Genomic DNA, 25,912 nt, shown 5'->3' with positions numbered 1-25,912 from the left:
CCATTGCCCAGAGGAAAACCCATTCAAATAATGATGAAGGAACAAAGTTTTCCCTGGTTCATCCTGGCCTGTGTGGTGGCCAGCACAGCAGAGGGACAGTGGTGAAGTTGAATGCAGGCAAATAGAGGAATTTTCCAATTGGGGTCCAGGGCTGACTAACTACCCCAAAGTTGCCCATAGCTATCATAATCTCTTGGCAAGAGGATAGTCAGAAGAAGAAAGCACTCAGTAGTCCCTATTTTTTTTTTCAACAGATGACATTTCTTTCCAGACAGAATTACAATGACCCAAAGTATTTTTTCTATTTTTCCTTATCACTTGAGGTCTTATGCCAAAAACAAAACAAAACAAAAAAGAAGTTTGATTAATTTACTTGAAACAGTGGGTAATTGGGGGTAGATTCGGGAAGTTCAGCTACAGCAGGGTTAATTGAAGCTACCGAAGCATCTCTTGGAGATCTGCAATGCCCCAGCAGGAGCGCCGAACCAGCATATTTTAACGTAACAACAAATAACTTTAATTAACTTCTGTGGCAGTGACAGATTCCAAACAATTAACCTTAGGTCTGGTGCTGAGGAGGAGGTGATTTTCTTCTTTTAATTTTTAAGTGGTGTTGAAACAAGAAAGAGTTGTTCCCCTTGAGACTCTTGCTGCAGCAGAAGAACAGGCAGCCCAGTGTAACTGCAGCCTGAATTAACTCCCCAGTTGACAGATTTGATGATGGGAAGGAATCAAAGTCACCTTTCTGTACTTTAGCTACTACTCCAACTGGTACAACAGGAAACAAAGCACGGGATTATTATTTTTGGTTATCTGGACAGCTTGTCAATGGCAAATATTAGTTGCCAACAGGGATATCTCATGGTTAAATAAACTGTGATGATATAGTCCAGGAGAAATCTAAAACAGTCACGTGTAGCTGAAAAATGAATCAGGCATAATAACACAACAGTAGTATAGATCAGTTTCTCAGCAATGGCAACTTTAAGATATGTGTGGATTTCAATTCTCAGATTTTACCAGCCAGCATGGGGAATGGCTGGGGGGTTCTGGGAATTAAAGTCTACAAATCTTAAAGTTGCCATGTTTGAGAAACACTGGTCTAGATACTTCATAACGTTTATGATCTCCTTAGAAACACTTTAAATCATGAATGACTAACATCTGGCCCTTGGCCACAAAAAATGTGGCCTATTATGTTGCTGGATTGCTTATTCCCAGGCTGAAGGATAAGCAGAGTGCTGGTTCTTTGCTGTTAACATCAGAAAATCAAATACTATGAAAGACCATCTGTGAGACAGAGTGCAAAATGTGTGGCTTCCATCTACTCTCCAGTGTTTCAAATTGCTGGGTCACTGACTAGAAATGGGAAAACTGATGAACAGGGATAGTTGAATGGTGAAGAATTGTATATATACAGTAGAATTTGTATGCAGTCCTTACAGGCGTATTCATAATAGGGCTGAAGTAAATCACATACAATCACACTCTTCAATGTATTATCATGTAGCTTCTGTCTCATAGAAATAGCCATATGTATACATACAGTAAAATGTTGTGCATAACTGTACTGCCCATCAGATGGCTGTTTAAGCCTTTCACATTTATATTCTGCTCACTAGGCATAAATGGTGTTTATGTGTCAGAACCCCATTTATAACATGATTAATTGCTCCCAGACTTGAAAACAACCAATTTCCAAGAATCAAAGGAACCCATATGGATCCTATCAAGAGACAATGCTGTTCTTCTATTGTTTGCTGATCCTGGTTCAAGCAACAGATTGTCCACCAGATTTTTTTTAACTAAGATGTTTTCAATTGAAAATTATTCCAAAGAAAAACAGAATAATAAAATAACAGAGTCGGAAGGAATTTGGAGGTCTTCTAGTCCTGCTCAAGCAAGAGACCCCCCTAATCATTTTTGTTGCTGTTCTCTGCATTCTTTCTAGAGCCACAACATCTTTTTTTATATCATGGTGACCAAAACTGGATGCAATATTCCAAAGGCAGCCTTACGAAGGCATTATAAAGTGATATCAACACTTCATGTGATCTTGGTTCTATCCTTCTGCTAATGCAGCCTAGGATTGCATTGGCTTTTTTGGCAGCTGCCGCACACATCTGGTACCCAGAAACTATAGCTTTGTCTAAAGATTTCTAAGTTGTGACAATCAGAAAAGAAGTGCACTTAGCCTTTAAATTCCTTCCTTCCTTCCTTCCTTCCTTCCTTCCTTCCTTCCTTCCTTCCTTCCTTCCTTCCTTCCTTCCTTCCTTCCTTCCTTTCTTTCTTTCTTTCTTTCTTTCTTTCTTACCAGAGAAAACCTTTGAAAGTTAAAAGCAGACTAGGAAAGTTTTAAAATGTCTTCTTTTGATTAACCAGGATTGTTTATCAATGTTTCAGAAAATACAATTTGTTATATTTTGTAACAGCACTAATATTTTCAATTCAGCTGGACAATTAGAAAAAAAAATGCAAGTTTAGGTCAGAGAAGTGCTGGCTAAAGCTCTGCAATCGTAAAGACTAGAGATAGAAGATGGGTGTACTCTGCAGAAAGGCTTGGAAAAATTAGTGTGTATCAGCAACACAGGCTTCCTGCTATGCTGTGAGCTTAAAAAAGCCCTAGACCAAAATTATAATGTGGGTATTGAGCTAATTCTTGAGCCTGCATTCCATCGCTGAGCTATTCTCTAGAGGCGATTACAGAATAGATTTGGGTACCATCAACAAAGCTGGTATGAAATTATTTAAGCCTCTTGACTGATACCTAAACAACACGGTGTAGATCACTTCTGGTGGCCATAATGTGCCTGCTTTGAAAATTATTCCAAAGAAAAACGGAATAAAATAACAGAGTTGGAAGGAATTTGGAGGTCTTCTAGTCCTGCTCAAGCAAGAGACCCCCTAATCATTTTTGTTGCTGTTCTCTGCACTCTTTCTAGAGCCACAATATATTTTTTTATATCATGGTGACCAAAACTGGATGCAATATTCCAAAGGCAGTCTTACGAAGGCATTATAAAGTGATATCAACACTTCATGTGATCTTGGTTCTATCCCTCTGTTAATGCAACCTAGGATTGCATTGGCTTTTTTGGCAGCTGCCGCACACTTCTGGCTCATATTTAAGCAGTTGTCCACTAGGATTTCTAGATCCCTCTTGCAGTTACTGCTATTGAGCAAGTACTACCTATTCTGTACCTGTTTCATCATGTTTAATCACGTGCAGCAGCATGAATGAAGCTGTTTATTAAGTCTTCTTGCATGAAGAATGAGAAAATAGCTTCCAGGATAAAAAAGAAGATACAATGTTCTGACCTCAGAAGGTCATAAACAAATACCTACTATTCTTTTTGGAGGCTATATTTTAGGAGGCTATACTTTTAATACTTACTTTTTATACTATTATCCAGTCCCATATGGAAAGTGAAGTGCAGTGGTTTTGCATCGTTGTACAGCTATTATACTTCACTGTCTACACATGATATCTACTCATGATTTCTTGAAGAGTCCACAACTGACTGGGTTTGTATTATATGCTAAATCATAAATCATGCCAAATCATAAATAACAATTACTGAATTCACACGCCATCCATCCTCAAGTAAACCGATCAGATCATGGGTGTACTGAATATGTTGCATGAATCAGGCTCACATTTGTTGTTTCAAGACAAAATTCTTATCGTGTCTGCATTATATGTATAAAACACAGGTTAGTCCATTATTAAGACAGAAGTGGTGCTTTCACTTTAAAATGGTCAGAATTGTTCAGGATGGCTGGATCTTATGTCAGGAGCCAAGCAGAGTCCAGGGATTGTAGAACAAAAATAAGTGGAATCAAAAAGAAAGTTGGCAGGCCAACCCATTATCTTTTATATATACATAGAACATATAAATACATCCAAACACCTATTCTAAACATAATGCAGAACAACCAATTCATTTATACAGACAGCCATTTTCATACATAACACAGACCAATGACCATGTTTTCTCACCCACACAGACAGTATAATATAAGATTTATAAGTCAAGAGCAAGCCAGAGTTTCTCACTCCTGACTTTGGGCACGTGCAGGATCACTAGTGCTGAGGTGGAGGCTAAGAGCTGAATCACATTGAGAAAATAGTTTAAGAAACCATATATCGTAGCTAGGAAAATTTAAAAGGAGGAATAAATGATCAAATTGCTCCACATATACGAAGGTGGGAAGAAATACTATGATAATAAGACTGGCAAAGCATGCTTATGTTTTTTACAGTATGTCTGCATATTCATATCTGTCAACTCATGCCCAACTTTCTTCTGGAAAAGAAGGCAGGGGAAACATCCTCCAATAGGACACTCTGACAGATTTATGAGCTTTTTAAACAGATAAAATGGTTTACAATATCTTGTATTTGGATATCTCTAGGGCAGAGTTTAGTGAGATGACTCGGATGACAATTTGCAACACTATCTGGGGATTATTTTGAGTTTATGGAGAGGAAGGATGTAACCTGGGTCCTCTGTGGCATACAGTATATCCTAGTGCCTGTAGATAGGACCCGTGCTTACCAGACTGGGGATTGTCTATCACAGCTTGCCAAATTGGGGACTGGAGGCACTGTTTCACAGTGTTTCTGCTTCTTCCTTAATGGGCAATCTCCATTTTTGTGCATAGGGGTACAACGATCATATCTATATTTGCTCCATTGTGAGATGTCTGGGTTCTGTTCTCCTCATGTACTATTTAGCATCTATTTGAATCAATGGGGGCTTTACATCACTTTATGTGAAATATAATCTTTGTGCTAATGATACTGAGCAGTAATTGCATGTCTAGGCTAGGTTGTGGTTGCAATCAAAATCCTGGCCTGATGCCAAGAGGCTATGATAATGTGAATGAGCCCAGATTCAAAATAAATCTTAGCAAGACACTGTTTTCAGTGCCTGACCTATGTAGCTAAATTCTTGTTCTACCATTGGCTGTGGATAGGATTACACTTCTCTTGAAAAAGCAGGTTCCTAGATATGGAGGTGGGTGTTCTGGAATTCAAGAACTCAAGATAGATGCTACAGCCCGGATGCCTTCACCCAATAACAATTGCAACTTTTTCTAGACTGAGTGGCTGTCATCACTACAGAGCTAGACCACTGCAATGCATTCTATATGAGACCAGTCTGCAGAAAATTCAGAAGCTACAATTGGTCCAGAATGCTATGGTACATCTGCTAAAAAGTATTAAGGGATTTAGCAGGAATACACCAATTCTAGTATTACTGCATTGGTTACCAGTTTGCTTCTGCATTCAACAAAGCCCTACACGGCGTGGCCACTGAGTACTTAGAGGATTATCTTCCCCCAAAGACCTGTCCCATGCATGTTTTCAGGAGGAGATGCTAAGAGTCTCTTTCCCATATGATATGAAGTTATTGGTGTGGGGGGGAGATGTGGGTGTGTGACTTCTAATGTCTATGGAGCTCCTAAGTTTGCAGCCCATAAGAAGGCATTTAAGACCTTTCTATTTTGCAGCGTACTTGGGTCAGAATCATGATAGGATGCTTTTAGTTTATGTAACTGGAGTATTATTTGTAGCTATTATTTATTGTTTGTAAACTGTCTTTGATTTTGTGAATTAGGTGAGTTCATACATTTTTACATGAATAAAGATAGAGAAAACAACATGGGGGAAAAAGCATCCAGAACTAATGGAACAGGACTTTTTGAGTAGGATAGAGAGAGACCAAGCTGAACATCCAAAAGTGCTGTTTTGTTGAGCACTCATTAGTTATTATTTTTATGTATTTTAGCCATTATACAAGTAATATATAATCTTAAGTCAAGGTGATTGGTTGCCCATACACCCTGCCTGTTTTAATTCTGCCAGCAATACAAAAAATAAGATAGGTTAGACAGAATAATTAGCTCAATGTCACCTATTTATTTTGGTAGCTGAACAGATCAATGCAGCTGTCATACCTTAAATTCCAACATTCAAATGCTACATTCACTGTTTCACCATTTATAGCTTTGTGTGGCTTATCATGATCAGATATATTTAGGTCCTAATCGAAATCGAGTCATTCATGCTCATTTCATTTTAGGTTTTTCTGGATGTCTTTCCAGATTTCAGATCTGAAACAAACCCTTGAGACAATTTTTTTTCATACATGGTGAGTAAATGTAGGCTTCCAGGCTTTGGGGGAAAAAAGAAAAACTTGAAAAACAAAGTAGCACATACTATGAATTCCAGTTAGCAGTGAAGCTGAAGAATAGTTAAATTCACAATAGAGACACTGACCAGTATTACTATTTTTGTAGTACTTCGGTTGTGGTCTCTTTGATCAGCACTTTTTAATTAACATTCATTCTTCTTTCTGCAAGGAGGAAACCCAAAGTGGTGACAACATAGGCCTCGCCAAATAATATACTGCACCTATCATCCAGTTTATATACAGTATGTATTTTGGCACACTTTGAAATCTGGTTTCCATTTTAAAAGCTGTTCCCAAACTTGTTTAGCAGTTTCCTTCTCTGCTGATCTAATCTTTCCTCCTTTAAATTCTTGAGTGTACCAAACAATTAGTTAAATTTTGCTAGAGATTTTAGTTCTTAGGCTTGGCTCTTAGGCTTCCCATTAAAAAAAAAGAGGCTTCTTTTTTTCTCCACGATCTCTGCTACTTGAATTATATCCATCAATGTTGTCTAATCTCTGAGCAATTAGAAAAGGAACAATTGTGAATGTGATGCATCAAATCAATGAAATTATACTCTCCCAGAAGCTAATCAAAATCCTTTTTAATGTCCATTTGATTTGCATTAGTTAAATACAAATACTTCTTCTCTTCTACCTGCTTTGATGTACTTGTCATCCAGAGATAGGTCATACAATTAAGTATATTGATTTTGTCTACCCAGAATTAACTTATACTGTACTAAAGTTCTCCATAGAAAAATTTCCTTTGGCTTCCTTAAAATCACCTTAGAGCAGACATGTCAAACTTGCGACGTCATGTGACATCGCGCAACGTATCGGAACTTTTTTGCCGTTGCCGGCAATGGGGTGGGCGCGGCTCCAGTATGATGAAAGCGGCCCACGGGCCGGCAGTTTGACACCACTGCATTAGAGTTTCCATATTAATTATTATTCTCTAGAACTGGGGCACCAGTTGATGATGAAATAAATGTTCAAATGGGAAAAAATACAAATGACCCTGCATTCTGAGTGCTATTCTATATACAGTATGACCTTTTCAGTAATAATCATATGATTCATCACTCTCCCAGTCATCATTTGATCCCAGGTTGGGCCTCTTGGGCAGAGCCAATGAAGTTAAATTCAGTTGATCTGCAAGTATAGGACACAAAGCATATGGTTACCATCTGAAATGAGTTACTGTCCTCTTTTATCTACTGCTAAGAATAGTTGACTAAAATAATTACATTTCCAAAAAATAATATATAATAAATCATGTTAACTGGATATTGGGTGCTGTCTATGAATTTTACAGTCTATCAGCATAGTTGTAACTGTTAAACAATTTGTCAGGCAATTAGCATATTGATTGCAGATGTTTCAGATAATTTGCAGTGACCACACTAGTGGAATCTGATAGCAGCTGAACTCCAAAACTTCTGGAGGAAGTCATCTATCCTTTTGCTAACAGTGGGACAAAGGCTACTATTTTGATGGCAATGCCATGCATTTACAAAGTACTGTTTGAAATGCAAAGAAGAAATATAATTCCATTTCTTTAAAAAACACTATTTATATTTTTTTTTATATCAGCAGCATTTTATGGGGCACAAAAATAAATAATTTACTTGGTGAAATTAGAGAAAGATTTCCAAATTTTCAGATTTGGAAAGATATATAAAATAAGAAGTAATGGCTAGGTAGATGTTAGCAGCTTCCTGAATATACATAGAAGAAACATGTGGGTACTAACCAACTATTGAGACAAATAAGTTGGCTAAAGAAATGATTTAAGGCTAGTTTTTACTTACCAGGAGTGAGAACCATAAGGCTGGCAGGAGCTGCCACTTGTCCAACACTGTTCCTTGCATAGCAATGATACCTTCCTTCATCAGTCAACCGCACAGCTTGGATTTGAAGCCAGCTGGTTACCTCATACTTCTGAGGACCTCCCCTAAACTACAGCCAATTAAAATAAGACACATTTAAATCTCTCTCTATAAATATTTCCATTGGGTAAAAATCTTTTTAAAAACTTTATTCTGGGATTTATTTATGACTCTCCTGCTGTTTTTCTCCATCACTGTAACACAATTTCGACAGGTAGGTTTGCCTGAGAGAAACTAGGCTTAAGTCACCCACTGACTTCCATAGATAAAATGGCTACAACTACTCTGCATTGGCTCTGGTATAGAAGATCTTTACCTTAATAAATACATAATAGAATAATTACAGTAAATATCAGATGGTGTCAATTTTCAAACAACTTAAAACTTCACTACGCAGAATCATATTGATGCATTTTCCCCGTAGTCAGTAGAAAATATAGGGATATGTTCTATCTTGGATTTAAGTTCGATACACTAGAATCATTCACTACTCTTAACCACTGCCCATGCATGATAAATCCAAACTCCTCATTTTTTTCCAGAATGTACAATAATTCATATTCAACATCTTTGACTCATTTCTTTTCTGAGCACTCTAAACATTAAAGCAACCAGGAATACTGTAGAGCAGGTCCAAAACATACTTCCTTTTTAAAAAAAAATATTGTATTGATTTTTAACAATTACAATTTTTAGTGTTTGGTAAACAAGGTGTTGTCTAGGTTCACATATTTAACATTAACTTCTTCAATATCAATCAGCACAAGCCAGTGTTTTTCCCCTGATCCTCTTTTCTTCCCAAATTGTTTTCATTTTCCCAACACTATGCAAATACAATTCTTGCTATTATTAATACATACAAAATTGAATATAAACATCCTCATCATATTTTCTAGTGTTATACAAATAACAATATCAGTTTATAAACTCTTTTCTAACCAATTTATATTTCAAATGTATTTGCAATTAAAATCTCCTTATTAAATCAATATCCTGTTTTTCATATTCTTATTTAAGTTTAATTTCCCATCAATATTCAGAATATCTTTGTCAGTTATAATTTTCTCAAGATTAGTTACATTTATATACCTAAGAGTTTCATTTATATAAGCCATCCTCATATTTTTATATTTCCCATATAAAAAAGTGCTATTCTAATTATAAATCATATCTTTCTTATTATAAAAGTCTAATTATATCCAAGGGTTATCCATTCTTTTAATCTTATTCAAACACGTTTAATCATATAATGTCCCCTCTGATAAATCAAATCTTCTGTTTTTTAAGTCTAACTCTAGCTTTCTTCCTTTGCCAAATAGCTTTCCAGGCCAAGGCAATTAAATCGCCAAAGAATTTTTCCTTTATTTTTGTGAAAGTTGCTTGGAATGAGAAGGACAATTTATGTAAGGTAATTTTGAGGGGGAATTCTGCTCATTTACCCGTATATTCCTTAAGCAACTCCCACTTTCCTTCTCCCTCAGCTTCTCTTTTCATTTTTGTCTCCCAATTTCTTGCATTTCCCCAAACAGCTCTATAATCCATTTTTTAAAATCTTCTTTCTTGTCCTCAAGTGTATTTTGCAGATCTAGGAGGTAAGTTATCTTTTCCATTTTCATGGTTATAGCTGGGTCTTGCAAGATTTTATTTGTCTGTGGCAGTCTGTATTTCCTTTCTTTTATGTCTTCCGGATCAATTTCCTCTGATTCATCTTCTATTTTTTGGGTTGTTTGTTCATACTTTGCAGTCATTGTCTGGGAACTTTCTAGTTATAGATTTAAATAAGAAATTTACTCATTTATGTTAACTAAATTGTTTTTAATCTCATCACAATTTCTTCTTGTGTCTTCTTTATGTGAAACAATTGTCTGGTGAATTAATTGTAGCATAGAATATATCTCCTTCTGAAAAGTGTTTGTTTTTTCTTGAGGCATCACTCCTGCAGATCCTTGATAAACCTGGCTGGGGGCTTCAAATGGAGGTGTTGAGTATGTTTTCCCACCACTTTTGGCTGGGTATGAGGCCTCCTTTTTGTTTCCCCCCTCCAGATAGTCTGTCAGAACTGTTGTGATCTCCAAATACAAGTCTTATCTAATATCACCAATCCTGATGACAATAGATAAAAGTTTCATCTAGTTTTTCTGGTCTCTATATATAGCCTTTATAATACAATAGGTTCCAAGATATGAGTCCAGCACTAAAAGCAATGTTTTGTAATAGTCCTTCTGCTCCGGCATCCAAAAATTGTCAGTCAGGCCAGGTTGCAATCCACAGTATTCAAAGTGTTCAAAATATTCAACAACCCTAAAAACAATCCAAAGCTCTCTCCCAGCCTAATGTAGCCAAAAATCCATTTTTTCTTTTTCTCCAAATAGTTCTTGAGATTAAAAGTCATAGATCAGTAGGTATTTATAGTCCATGAAGGTCAGGGTGATAAGTATGTCAAAATATTTTGCTCTGTTGCCAGCTGTTCTCTGTTAAGCTAGGAGTCACCAAGCAGCCATTCTAGAAGCAAGGTTATTTTCTGTTTCTAAGCTTCTTACCAGGTCAGCATCAGTCCTTTCAGTTGTAGTGCTATTCTCTAATCCATCACTAGATGTCATTCTATATCCATTTTCCACTCTCAAAACAGAAGGTTGATTTCTTATATTTCACCCTAATATTTTTTCAAAGAGAAAATCTTGACAGTTATTTCAGTTTTCAAATTTGTCAAAGCTGTAGCTTTATATTGTTTCCATTTCAGTATTATATATTTCTGTCCCCCATGAAAAAAATTAAAATGCCACTTCAATTTCTCTGGAAGGGTGGGGCTACAGTCCCCTTCCTTCTCACATTCGGAAGGTTTTGGCTTCTTGGGAGCCTTTTGCAGGAAATTCAGGTAAAAATAGTAAAGAAAGGATCAATATTCTCACCCAGTTCCAAACACGCTGTTTACGAACTGCTAATTAGTGCTTTGTTTCTTCAGCTGTCAGTAGCTGGAGGCTGGCCACAGAGCTGTAGCCAGTCTTTCCCCTGCCGGTTTGGAGGGCTTTCCTCGGATCAAATGAAAAGACTGTTGTCTCTCCATGATCAATGAGTCACCCCTCCTTCTTCATCGCCTCTTTGGGGCGACTTTAGGCCCTTTTAGGCCCCCCAGGAGGGCAAAATCAGGTGCGGAAGGCAAAGCTCTGCCTTCCTGCATCCATATAGCTATAACATCATGAAAACATACAGAAATTAAAAACAATCCTTACTATACATCTTCTGAGGGATCCAGTACATTTAAAAAGCATTTTGCTGAATTAACTCCATTTGGCTTAGGATCTGGATATTTGTGAAACCCCCTGCTCTGGGTTGAATTTGCTCAACTGATGAGATCACAAGCAAAGGCTTGCTGAGAATCCCTCCAGCAATGCAGAAATCCCTTTGTCAAAAGTTTTCAGTGATAGCCCCCTCTTCTAGAACAGCCTACATCAGATATTAGGCCACTCCCTCTTCATTAGCTATGAAGATATTTAAAGACACTCCTTCTGGAGCAGTTTGATGAAAGAATGTCCAATTTGCAGATCCTCTAGGCTGGATGTTATGAGCTGTATTGTGTTTCTTTCTATTGCTTTTATCCTACTTTGTATTTGGTTGTTATAAACCACTCAGAGTTTCTGAACTGGAGTGACACATACGTGCCAAAAGACAAAGTAATAAATACAAATTACTTGCAAGTTTCCCATATCTAAATTCATATAACTTTAATTTTGAATTTAAACATAATTTAACTTTAAAATAAGTTAAATGTTTTCCTTTATTTTTCCCATGCTTTATTTTTTTTGGTTCATCTTCTTTTGTTTATTTGTAACATTATGCTTGTTTATGTTATTCTTTTGTTACACATGAAAAAGGAATCATGTATCTGTGAATTTTCACAGAAAGCTATATAATCCACATGTAACATAAATAGTTCATTGCTTAATATTCTAAAATATAACTCATCCAGGTCATGGTTGTCCCAAAGGTGCTTTTTTTCACGAGATAACTGGACTTTCTTGTTTTTCTTTCTTTTCGCTTCTCATCCAAGAAGCTTCTTCAACTCTGACTGGATGTAGGGAATAATAGGAATTATACTCCTTGCAGACAATGATATAAATTCTGCATTCCCCACCATTCAGTCAGAAGAAGCTTTTTGGATGAGAAGCAAAACATCTTCAAAAAAGAAAAACAAGAAAGCCCAGTTGCCTCGTGAAAAAAGCACCTTTGGGGTAACTCATGTAGGATTAAGTGTTGGCTTCATCACAGCTCCCTGAATCATATTGTTTTACACAATCACATCTACTCATTTGTGCAAATGCATGCTTTTAATCAGTATATCTCAAAAAATACATTTGGCATTTTTCTGAGTTCAAAAAGCTGCAAACCTAGAATATCAAACATATTATCAGTCTTTTGGCAGGACTATGATGCTGAGCATTTTATCTGAGAAAGTCTCCATCATCATACTACACAGTATTTAGAAGATTTATATAGCCACCTAACTCTATGTAGTATACATCAAATAAAAATTCCCAATCATATTGCAAGTAAAAAAAACCACCTTATATCAACAAAAGAAATGAAATTGATTACCAACACATCAGATAACATATTACACCTATCATACATACTCCACTTCCCAGAAGATGGATTCATCTATCATTTTAGATTAACCCTGGAGTAAAATCCACGTTTTTAAAGTTTTCCTCCAAGCTAAGTGAATTAGGACCATCTGAATCTCAGAGGCAGATTGGTATGAAGGGCGGGCACTACAATAGAAAAATATGTTTAACTATTAAATTCATGGTCATATATTTAACACTGACTTTGAAATTTGGTTTACAATATCTTGTATTTGGATATCTCTAGGGCAGAGTTTAGTGAGATGACTCAGATGACAATTTGCAACACTATCTGGGGATTATTTTGAGTTTATGGAGAGTTTTCAGCCCTTTCTCTTTTCGTATTCCCACTAGTTAGGGAAAACAGCTCATCCCATCACCATATATATTTGGAAAGTGTTGGATTCCATTCTATTTTTGACCCTTTTTTTAGCCTGATTCCAAAGCACATTGTGGGTGTGTGATTACACATACATAATGCATATGGAACTTAAGTTTTCAAAGAAGCATGCATTTAATTCTATTTGCACATAACATGCATATGTATTTTGTACTTGAGCATGTGCTAGACATTTCAGACTGATGTAAAATACCAATCTATGTTGCTGTTCTTTCCATAGTGGAAAATAATCCAAATTATTTACAGATGGAACTAGCAGCAGTATATGTTCTCTTTCTTCTTTTAAAACCTAAATGAGAAAGTTTGGAAGTTGCCCACATACTGTCTTCATTTCTTAGTCTTCTCTGTAAACAGGATACAGGGAATCCATGTCTCTGTGTGAATGCCTATATCCAGATTTTTCCTTTCACTGTCAGGTCAGAGCAGTGAACTGCACCCAAAAACAAGGATGTTGCATAATCAATTGACAGATAAAAAAACTGCCTTGGAATAGCCATTTCGTTATCTAATAGCACTGCAAAATTGAAACAGATTCTAAAATGTGTGATATTTTGGCAGGGGCTGGACCAGAGGAGGAATTGTGAAATCATGCCATGATAACTTCTTCATTTGAGTTTCTTCCTTATAGAGGGTTGATTCTACTATCAGTTTCCATTGTAGTGTCTCTTTACTATGATCTGATAAATTCTTTCTCATCAGCTGAAGTGCCCCCTTATTGCTCCAATCTTCACTTTTTCCTCAAGAAGTACACAAGCCTGGACCTTCTCTGAATATAGGTTATGATTCTCTCAAGTAGGTACACAAACATACCACAAGCACTCCAGGTTATAACTACAGGCTTCTATCCACTCATCTTTGCCAGGGTGCTGTGTGTGTGTGTGGGGGGGGTCAGCACTAGGAGAAAGGCTTGTATTTTCACCTTTTTCCGGTTCTCAAGTTACCTTAAGTACAAACTTTCAGCTTCCAGAGAAAATTTATTAGAAACTCTTCTGCCAAACTCTGCCAGCAAACTCCTGTTAGCAAAAGTCAAAGTCTTTGACTTGCTGAATGAGTCAGATTTAACATTTATACATGAATCAATAAAATGGCATGATCAGCCTTTTTTCACTGCAACTATACAAAAACTGGCTATTATGTGGCTAATAAGATATTTCATCTCATAAAGTAACAGCCTGACATAAAACTCAACCATTCTGCCTCAGTATTGGCATGGCATACTCCATGGCATATTTTTATGGAGATCCTTATAAAAGATGCTAGTATGTTGCATTGTTTTAGTCTCCAGTTCAAATGGACACAACTAAAGGGATTTTAGAATATCTGCCAACAGAAACACAGGAGAGAGAACGTTGATCAGCATCCAACATTTTAATTACTTCACCACTATTAGCAAAACAATCTTTACCCTCACATAACAGCTCCAAGTCACACTGTCCCTTGACATAGCTCATACATCTTTACCTTCTCCAACTATTGGTTGGATTAACATCTCTAAGTGAGGAAACTTCATATGAACAATTGCAAGTGTGAAGATTTATATACATGCAAGAAAAGCAATTATGCAAAAGAAATTGCATGAGGACAATGATAAATACATAATGATAGGGTGGAACTGTTTGTATGTGAAAGTCAAATCTTTTGTAAAGCCTGGAGGGCCCATATGCCTGTACAATAGTTCTTTTTCCTACACTTCATTTAAGATAAATGTATGTAGGATAACATTCTTAAAATCCCACTGTCTAAAAAAGGGTCTCCAAATCCCATACTGCATACAAATTAAGCAGTGCATTAGGACCTTGGTAATCTTGCTTAATATCTATTCTTCCACTGAACATTTCTGATGCAACGTATTCTCCCAGACTATTTTTAATTAACTCATAACAGCAGACATTCTCTCTGGAGATTTCCCCATTGATTTTGCTTTTTCTTGTAGGAAAGCAATTCCTGGTTCCAGCTGAATTTGTTTGGTTGTATTTTCCACATCTGTTTTCTTGGACCACTATGACTGTATTTATGCCAAGGGGGTAGTTGAAGTGTGATGCAACAATGCCAGGAATAAAAACATCTCTTATTCTAAATGATAGATGCTATCGCAAATATTATCCTACTGTTTCCCTTGACATAAATAACATGGAACTATCCCAGCCCCCTAACCAGACTGTGACTTGACATATGCTTTTACCCCACCCAAACATTCCATATAATAGTAGAAATTTTAGTTTCCAGAAATGATTCTTAGGATCTCCTCACACACCCTCTAAATGGAAGGGTGTAACACTAAGTACTTTGCAGCCTTTTAAGTTCTGTTTTAGGCTGGCTTCCCAAGCTTGTTAACCTCTGTGAAGATCCATGTTAGGAACATTCAAAGATCACCACAATATTTCCAATTGCTAATGCAAATGTGTGCAATTGTGCCCAGCAAGAGAACAAGCAATAAAAATGGAATGGTAATTAAGGCTTGCAGTAAGAAAGACAAAAGAAAAATGGAGACATGTTCATGGGTTAACTGTATTTTTAGCAGCACCAAAAATAAAACAAAGCAAAACAACAACAACAACAACAAAACCACACAAGGTTATATAAAGAAATCTGCACATGTCACAAGCTGGCTGTCATATGTTAAGCAAGTCGATCTTTTGTTAAGCAAGCAGAAGTTGTAAATGTATAGCAAGCAATGTATAGGATAGAAGATCTGAAGAATTTGGAGAGCCAATTTGATGTTCTTATTTAGGAGATTCAGGTTCAAGCCCACCCTCAATAATGAAAGCTCAGTTGATGACTTGGACCTGTCCCTCTCTCTCAGCCAAACTTCATCCACAGTGTTGTTGTTGGAACAAAAAAAGAAGTCAATACTAAATATGCCATTTTGAGCTTCTAGGGGGAAAGTGGGAATAAAATTAACAAAATAATTAAATACAAATAGTGACACTTTAGGACCATATACAAAAAGTTAAAGGGAAAACCTTATTGCCCACACACACAAATAACCACTATCTGAGGGCACACTAGATTTTCAGGGTTACCTGAACTGAAATGTGGGGGTCATCTCCAGGAAGCAGCATATCCAGACCCTCTTTCCTCCATTCAATAGATGCCATGGGAAATGCAAAGACTTCACAGCCAAAGATTACATCTTGCCCAGTGGTGTTCCAGATATCATAAGGAGGAGATATAATACGGGGCTCTAGGAAAGGCCAAAAAAATATCTGAGAAGCCAAGAATCTCTACATTATTTGTCCATGAAGGTATTATCTTTTCTGATCAATTTTAGAGATGATGCTTCCTACAAGTTACATTTAGTACACATTTCAAGAGATCCTTTAATCATATGGTGACTAAATCATTTTCACCTTTTGATAGTAAGCTTATAGTCAAGGCCCGTCTTATTTTTATTTTTTTCTGTAACATCTAAACTTTTAATAATGGCATGGGCATGGGACCAGGTTACTTTCAGGACTGTCTCTCCTCACCTGTCTCATGAGGTCCAACAGGAAAGGCTAGTTCTAGGTCCCATCCACTAGGGAAAGTCATCAGGTGGGTCCATAGAGGAATGCCTTTTCTATTGTAATGCTTGCCCTCTGGAATATCCTTCCTCTGTAGATTAGGCCTGCCCCTACCCTATAAGCTTTCAAGAAGGCCTTAAAAACCTGGCTTATAACTAACCCTAGGGCTCAAGCTATGTGGTTAAACCTATTATATTGATGAAGTACGTTGTGGTTTTATTTAATCTCAGCTCCTATATTTGTTTTTTTATTATCTTTATGGTATTTTACCTTTTATTTTTTGATCACTGCCTAGACTCATATGTTTGAGATGGATGGTCATATAAATAAAATAAATAAATGAACTATTGCACTAGACTCTCAATTTCCTTTCAGCGGAAACCCTCTTATGATTGAGCTAAAAAGTGCTGCTTTGCCAGGCCAACAGCAGCTGTTATAAAGGATATATTTGCATCATCATGGCACATCTGTGAACAAGGGCCCTTGGCCCCTAAACGGTGGTCCGGTGCTTTGTCGCAGTCGTTTAAATGAAATGCTTTCTAGGGATGTTGCTGCTGCCTCCTGTTGCTGGGGAAACATGACAGCTTTGTGGCAGCTGCTAATCAGCTTGCTTTATTGTCAAATGCTTGGATTTGATTTAAGCTTTCCAGCTACTCACTTTTCCTCTTATTTTAAGGTTTGATGCCTGGGGAGTGACTGTAGCTGGCTGGTAGGTAGAGCACAAGCTCTGCATACAGAATGATTTTTATTCAAGCTCTGGAACCTCCAGAGTTTTGTTCTGTTTTTTACAAAGATCAGTAGCAATGAGATACTGTAGATTTTTACCTCAGCATGCCCTGCCAGTTAGATATTAGATGCCAAGCTAGATTAATAATTTATGCTTTGTTAGAAAGCAGCTTCTAATCTACCAGTGTTTTTTTTTCAATAATATGAGTAACTTTGTGAGACCACATATTAGACCAAATATTAGAAACTCTTCCAGTGTCACTATCCTGTCTCTCCACATTCTTTTCTGTTTCTCCACAACCAGCCTAAATTTGTTTTTCATTACCACCATCAATATGGAATCCTAGTTTATTCTTCTGTTTCAGGATATCCCCTTTCCTTGCAATAAGGAGATCAAATTAGAGACAGTTCCTTAGAGCACTTGCAGGTCTAGCTCCTGCTTATTACCAGTTTGTAATAGTATCATCTCAGTATCTTTGGAGAATTTGTACATATTTTTTATCATTGGTAACTTCATATTTGGTGAGAAGAAATGGGATACTAAGCCACAAAGTAACTTAGCTTGTAGCAGTCATTACTGTACAGTTATTACTGAAGAGATGTGTAATATGTAAATGCTGCTTTAGTAGCAGACATCTAGAACAACATCTAGTCTGGTTTGATTGACCAAGTTCTGCTATATTATGAATTCCTGGAACAATATATCAGTGTAGACAAATGTGTATGCCAGGTGATATTCCATATCCCTAATATATGTCTGTTACACATGAAATATCTCTGTCACTTACCTTGACTCTAGCAATTACTTTTATATACAATTGCTTGGGTTTGTCTAGCTCTGGAAAGTAATGGTCTGTCATCTTAATGCTGAGGACTGTTTTACTTGGGTGAATTCATCAATTGGCATTGATTCCTTATCTTCAATTATTTAATTCTTTTTAAAATCTTTATGATTGCAACACTCCATAGAAACAATAGATACACACTGACTGTGTACTATTAAGGAATATGTTCAGTCCTTGTAGAGAAAGATGGTAGATAAATGGCAGTACATGCAGAAAACCCCTTATTCAATCTTTGGTACCAGAGTTAGGACTAGATAGCAGATTTTGTGAAAAAAAAACACTTCTGAGAACTGCAAAATTACTGAAACCAGGTTGTTTTGACCAATCCCTCTTACCCAATTTGAAACTGTCAGATTATTTACTTCACCGTACATTTTTCATTTTGAAAATATAAGAGCTTAGAATCGTTGCTTCCCATTTATTTTATTTTCAAAACATTTAAAATAAGTCCTTTCTGGACTCACACAGAAATTGACGAAGTGGAGCCTACAATGGACCTTACCTGATTCACAGGGTCCTTCATGAGCTACAGTGAGATTAGCCTCAGGGTTGGAATTAAACACCTCTTGGAATTTGCAGATCTGAGTATACGTTTTGCCGTCAGAGCCACAAAGAGCTTGGTTAGACAGACAAATGCACTGGGGCTCAGGCACTTCCCCATGTTGCAGGTCTTCTGAATCAAGACGGCACTCTAAGTGATCCCCACACTTGCCATAGAAGTGGTTGGTATGGTCCAGGTCACAGATCTGTCCCTCTAGATTTGCACATTCCCAACAACAATCACAGGCATCCAGGACCACTCCAGCCAGGCAACCACGAGGGACAGGGCATTCTTCCAATCTACATTCCACACAACTCTCCCCTTCCTCTAGAAGCCTCTGCCAGCCACGCTGCAAGTAATCAGGACCAATGGGCAGTGCCGAAATAAGTGCATCCCAGCAGAGAAATAGCATAAGAAAGATGACGTGTAGAGAAGCTAAGGTAGCAGGTTGAGACATTCTCACTAGCTCACTGGAACTTGGCACCCGTTTGTCAGCTTTGCGTGTCACCATCCCTGGGGTGATAGAATAGCATTCACTACTTGCTCCTTTTCAAAACCATGAAGTCTTCACTGCCTGCAAAAAAGGGAAGGAATTCAGATGCAGCAATTATCTCACCAGTCAGTTACTGTAAATGAATACTTAAATTGGAACATTTTGAGAACAGTCTTTCCATGCCTCCCATTGATGATCTAAACCCTTATTGTGATTTTTCTGGACCAGGAAGAAAGGCTGACTCTTCTTAATGTAAGAAGCTCTCAGGCAAATTATACTGCCAAGAAAGCATTCTAGTCTTTAGATCAACCACTGGGGGAGGCAGATACACCTCCCATCCAGGTTGTTTAAAAATGACGGTGACACAACAGCAAAAAGCATTGTCATTTATGCCCAAGAGGTATAACAGGTTCTTGAGTAGGGTCACGGGGCTCCAGTTTCATACCAATATCACCATAAGAACAATGAACATAAGACACAGAAATGTCTGTGATCATTTTGGTTCTTTTATTTATAGTTTTGTTCTACTTTATTTTGTTTAGCTTGTACCATATTAAATTCAAGTTGATAGTAACAGGTCCATAGGTAGAGACTCGAGTGAGGAAATCTAAAGCAGGGCACAGAATCATTGCAGAACTCTCTTAAACACAGAAGCACACCTACCTATAGGAATATAGTTTTTATTGTATTACTTCTAAGCAAGTTGTTCAGAAAATATGACTAATATGCTTTTATTTATATCTCTTCAAGTAAGTAAAAGGATTCAAGGTTCATTGCTTAAATGACAGCTGATCAGTGAGGAGCTGTCAAATTCCTATAGCTCCTTTTATCTGTGGCACTAAATGATTTGAAGGAACCTCATTCAGGTTCAAAACTTATTAACCAACTTTTTATATTGTAATCACACAGCTGGTGTGGAGTTGAACATGGTGACTTTTTATAGATTCCCCTAATATGGGGTTTTAAAAAGTCAGCTGTATTGTCTTGTATGTCAGAATGGGCAAATAGGTGGCTCTTAGATTTTTTTTCTATCAATGAGTTGTGCAAATTCAGTTTAATAGCTTTGCTATTGCTAAACCAGAGGGTGAGATTGTGCCATAAGCAAATGAAAATATGTTTTTCAATCAGCCACCAAAAAGCGGTTAAATTTAAAACAATTCTTTTAATATTTTAATATGTATCCACATATAAATATGGAAAAATAATATAAAGAACAAATGTCATACACAGGACATGCAATAGAAGGGCTTCTTGAAAGTTTTCAAGCTGCACATTAATTGTACCAGCAAATTTATATTTTGCAAGTCTTTTTTTCCTGGAACAAAATGCTTCTCTCCTCCAGCATGTTGGATTAATTACATGTGATGTAACTGTTTCTGCCAATGATGTCCCATTTTTTTAATAGGGCGGGCAGTTTTTCTTTAAAAATTTGGAGTTCTTTAATTTTTTTATTAGGCAATGTGTCTGGTACAAGATGTGTGTTCTTAATGGAAAAGCAGTTACTGCTATGATCAGTTGCTCTTTTAATGAAGTATTAAATTGTCTTCAGAGATTTAATATAACTGCCTTTTTTGAAAAGCAGCCTTGCTATTTCCCATTACCCAATTACATAATATTAAATTACTGAGCTTAGTCATTTAAGGTTAAATGTATGGGCCTGACTTCAAATATACCTTTTCAGGAGCGGAAATATTTTTCCCAAGCATTAGTATAAGATTAGGACATTGTATAATTTGTTATTCAAGACAACATAAATTCAGTGTTGTCTTTGACAAAATTCTGATATTTCTAGGATAATTTTTTGAATATTACCACTGCTAGAATGTCTTTTTCTTGAATATCTCTGGATATTAGTTTGTGTAATGGGAACCTGTTTATTATCTACCCTTCAGTGTGGGTAACTTACAGATGAATTAAACTAAAGCCGCAGAAAAGCATATATAAGAATTTGGGGACGAGATGGAACCAAACAAACAAACAATAAAAAGCCTTCAAAACTAGTGAAATTGTAAAGCTGCTGGCAACTTCACAGTAAAAATAATACAATGCCATCCAGATGTTGCCCAGAGCATAAGCACTGATACATGTTTAATAAATCTGCCTTTTGGATATTTTAGTCCCAGCCCACTGACTGTACTGTTAGCAGCTTGAATTGGCCACAGAAACAAATTAGTATTCAATACAGCTGGAATCGTATAAGAATAATATGTTCGCCATAGGAAATGTTTGTTAAAATATTTTTCCCTGTTTTAACTGAACAGTTTCTCAGCTGAGCACTGTACAAAGATAGCCCCAGTGAGACTCTACTGTATCGTAATAATTCGAGCTACATGTTATTACTGCATAACTATAGCCAAGTCTGCCTTCATTCCAACTGGCATGCCAGCCTAATCTGGGGAGAAATACCCCTGTTGTGGCCTTCTCAACATCCAGGAATGTCAAATTCAGGAAGCCTTCAAGCAGCCAGATTAGTTTTTGGAGACAGAGCACCTATATCCAGAACAAGCTGTACATACTTTCCTGGATCAGTCAATTCCTAAAGGCAACAGTACGGCATCTTACTTGGATCATGTTTCCATTTCTTAACTCTCATCTCATTTATTACTCATTTCACCAATCCATAGCCTCAATTATTTCCCCAAAATTTAAGGAAAAGGAAGATAGAGCTGCTTGATTTCCTGTAAATGTCTAGCAAATGTTGTCAGTGTGCTAATTTTCCAAGATCTTAAATGGAAGCGATAGCTACATGAGAGAAATAAGATCAGAAGAGCTAGAATGCAAAAAACAAATGGCCCATGGGTGCGCTTTTGAAGTACAGAGAGAAGCCTAAGGGAGGAAATTCCAAAAACCCAGTCTCCCCTGAACTATTATATAACATGCTCCATATGCTGGAATTATTAGCAGAGCTATTTGGGCAGAAAATACAAGGAAAAAGACAAGTACAGTATTCAGAAATATTTGAAAGGGAAAGGATACATATAATAGTTGACAATAAAAGTTGACAAATAATTATAGAATATTCTTGTTACTTCATGGTAAGGCATTCCATTTTTATCAGTTTCAGTAACCATAATATTAGTCAGCAAAAATAGTACAAGGGATAGTTAACACATAAAATAAAAATTGACAAATCACACATCAGAGTTGGATACATGTGCAGTTAAGAGTTGTGCTTAGGTCAGCTATTTTACATTATCTAAAAATTTAAGAAGATTGCCTCTAATATTTATTTAATCTTTTTAAAGCATCTCCTACATAGCAATTGAATTAAACTCTTCCCTCAATGGCCCAGATTATTCCTGAATGATACAAAACAAAATTTGAGATACAAATTTTGTTTTGTATTGTTTTTGAAATAATTCTAACAAAATCAATTAGTCTATCTAGTATCTTTTCAGTAGTCTTAATTTTTCAACCCCTAACCTTTTCAATTTAAAATTAAATTTTGTCAGTTTTAAGCACCGTCTGCATGTCTCTTTTTCTCACTGATCACAAAACATATTTCCATAACAAGGATGTCAGTCTAGAGTAGAACATTGTTTTTCAAACTTGGCAACTTTAAGATGTGTGGACTTCAACTACTGGAATCCCCACTCAGCATACAGTAAATGCTCCTTGTGCACATCAACCTACTGCCCTAACCAATAGGTTTAATTACAGGGACCAGGAAACCATCAGTGAAAAACCCAGAAAAGGGTACATAAGCATTGTTGCAATTTCTGAAGAAACCAGGGCTTTTTTTTTTGTCATAAAACGCCCAGAATGGAGTTCCGGCACGTTTTTGGGATGGAACCTTGTAGGGTAGGCAAGGCAGGTTGTATGACATGTGTGAGTTCCGGCACCTTTTTTTTTTTTTTTTTTTTTTTACAAAAAAAGCACTGGAAGAAACAATCATGAAAAATGAAGTTTTCCTGTCGAGGTCTCCTGCAAATTAAGGGGAAAGATTTCTTTTCTTGTTTTGTACATGGCAAGAGTTGGCCCACTGACTGCAAGTGACCTCAAGACCCTTTTCTGTACCCCCTCCCCATGCATTCAGAAATCACTCTACCAAGTCTTGACAGCAAACTGTAGAAAAGCATTAGTGTAATTTTCCACTAAGTTATAGATGAAGATAACACAAAACAGTTGTACATTTTCACCTAAGTGTAACAGACCTAAAATAAATCCACCCCCAAATTCCAGCTTCACAGAAGTCCTAGATTTGCCTATTTGTTGACATCTTCATGTCAGTGTTTTGCCTAAAGCTCAGCCAATTTGGTAGTTGGGGGGGGAACAGAAGGAGAGAGACAGACAGACAGGCACAGAGAGAAAGAGAGATTGAATGAGAATCCCAGGTACTCATTGCTGGAATTTGGAATGCTATTTAGAATTAAATCTGATTTAATCCTAACGCTGATCTAAATATTTTCCACACGATTTTAATACTAATTTTCTTGAGGTAACAGTTTATATTCTCCATTGGTAATCAGTAGTTTGCACACTGGAAATATTAGAAATACTTTTTTATGGAAGCTGTGCTAAGAGTGCTGGAATTGGGGATCTTTGGTTTAGATAGGTCAATATAAAAAATCCTCAAAGACATGCAGTACAATACAATTTATTATAGAACTCTTTAATTGACAAAATTAAATGTTGGTTATATCTCAAGGACTGTACGCAAAGCAAGAACAACACAGAAAAAGGTAATTATTAAGTGGGGGAAGGGGATCATGTTGATTCCTGGCAAATGTCTAGACTAGTCCCTCTAGATTTCTCAGTAAGAATTTCAGAAGTGGTTTGCCATTACTTTTTTCCTAGAGCTGAGGGCAAGAAATAACCCAAGGTCACCCAGTTAGTTTTATGCCTAAAGAAGACTACAATTCACAATCTCCCAGTTTTTAGTCTGATGCTTTTAATTACTACACCAAACTGGTTCTCAGTTAAGCAGGTAGTTATGGACTATTGCTGAAACTAGCCAAGAATGCAAGCTTGTACAATATTTATGTCTGTGCTATTTCTCTGCCATAAAGCTAGAACTGTTAATCCCCAGGATTGCCATTCAAGTTTATTGCACAGGATTCCCTTGTAACAAAGGCTCAGAGGTCAAACAGGGACTAGTCATGCTGGGGAAAATCTAGTGTTACATTATCCTGATCCACCATTTTTCTCAGCTAGTTCATTCAAGTTCGTAAAGACTGTTTTGCCAGAGACTGCAATAATCACACCTCTTACATTACATCAGAGAGCTAAGTGTTGTTCCTAAACATCGAGCCCTTGGGTAATGGCAGTGTGTGTCCGATTGTGCTATTTTTATGTCATGGGCAGGCTGCCTGTAAGGAACTTTTCTCTTCCTTTCTCCATTATACTAGCATCACTAATGGTATCCATCACTCTTTTGCCTGGATTTTTAAAAAGCAAATGACATGGAATTACACAAATTTTGAACATTGGGGCTAAATTGGTTTGCCAGACAAGCCTTCACAGAACTGTCCTTATATATATCACAAATATGCTTATATCAAACTTTTTGCTAGAAAGTCACTAACATTGGTAAACAAGGAACAATATCAGTAATATGACAGAAACTAATTGATCATGCCATATAATGGACTGTAGTTAACACCTTAGCATAAAAAAAGAGTTTAAGAAGGTTCTTTTGCCACAGTTAAATCACAGAATGAAGCTAAGTGCAGATCAGAATAAATGGGATACATTTTCTGTATTCCAAACAGACTCTTGATCAAACCTTTTGATCAACATTATTCTCAACCTACTCATTCAAGTTTGATTACAGTAATTCATTTTTTAAAGTCCAGTTATCCATGAAATCACTAGGAAAGGATCTTATACGTTATAAGAACTTCAGAGGCTAACAGCTTCACCCCTAAAAAGAACTGTCTGGCATAATCCAGATGTTTATCCCATTTATGTTTAATGGATTCTAAAGATTCTTTATCTAATTTAATTGAAAATGTGAAATCAAATCTGAAATACTTATTTTTCCAAAAGTTCAAATGCTTCAGAAATGTAAAGAAACATCATTTCAGGAACTCTCAAGGAACTGAGCAGTTATTGCAGACTACAAGGAACATCAAGGAAAAGTTTCTGGATTTAAAAAGAGATCATTATGTAATTCCCTGGGCATACTTCATTATTATAAGACTTATATCTGACCTAGATAGCTAGAATCTGATCTAGATAAACACAGCAGTTCCAAAATATCCCATAGTTTAAATCTGGCAACAACTCTGCTCTTTAGGCTTTGATGGAAGTTGGAGGCACCTACCTCATGTCAGACAGGGCACAGCTGGTAGTTCATTCGAAATCCACTGCTCGGTTGCTTCCAGTGTTCCAAGTATCTCTTTCAGCTTAAGTTGGGCTGGTGGTGTTTGTCTTTTCCAAAGGATTAGTTTGCTGTTTCACTGCTTAAACAAGGACCAATGATGTCACAATGAAATCTGATCCCCTGGACCCAGAGTTTATGGAACTCCCCCCACATATGCACATCTACAACGATGAAAACTTGCCTGATTAGCCACTAAATTTTCTTGTATGCTGAACAGCCAGAAGTAAACCCCAGCAGCAGCCTCTGTCTCAACTTCACTGAGCAACTACAGTTGTAACTAGATACCTTGCTCACTGCTTGTTTTAGAAATAGCCTCTCTAGGAGAAAAAGAACCCCCAATTTCTATACTATAAAGTGGAACTCAGCATCTCTAAAATATATATATCT

At 36.8% G+C, this 25,912-nt stretch overlaps 1 protein-coding gene across 1 annotated transcript; it reads right to left on the bottom strand.

Moving 5' to 3' along the window:
* Positions 1-5,783: 5,783 nt before the first annotated feature.
* Positions 5,784-25,585, bottom strand: KAZALD1 (Kazal type serine peptidase inhibitor domain 1). The gene is made up of 5 exons (XM_015813434.1): positions 25,466-25,585; positions 18,669-19,281; positions 16,116-16,276; positions 7,993-8,140; positions 5,784-7,333 (listed from the first exon to the last, which is right to left on the bottom strand). Exons 2-5 carry the CDS (start codon positions 19,216-19,218, stop codon positions 7,239-7,241), a joined length of 954 nt encoding a protein of 317 aa, XP_015668920.1. The 5' UTR covers positions 19,219-19,281; positions 25,466-25,585; the 3' UTR covers positions 5,784-7,238.
* Between the last annotated feature and the right edge of the window lie 327 nt (positions 25,586-25,912).

The sequence above is a fragment of the Protobothrops mucrosquamatus genome, unplaced genomic scaffold (genome assembly GCF_001527695.2).
Source record: "Protobothrops mucrosquamatus isolate PMUCROS unplaced genomic scaffold, P.Mucros_1.0 scaffold156, whole genome shotgun sequence".
NCBI lineage: Eukaryota > Metazoa > Chordata > Lepidosauria > Squamata > Viperidae > Protobothrops > Protobothrops mucrosquamatus.
Note: the sequence above shows the minus strand (reverse complement) of the source record. Positions and strands in the feature narration are given on the sequence as shown.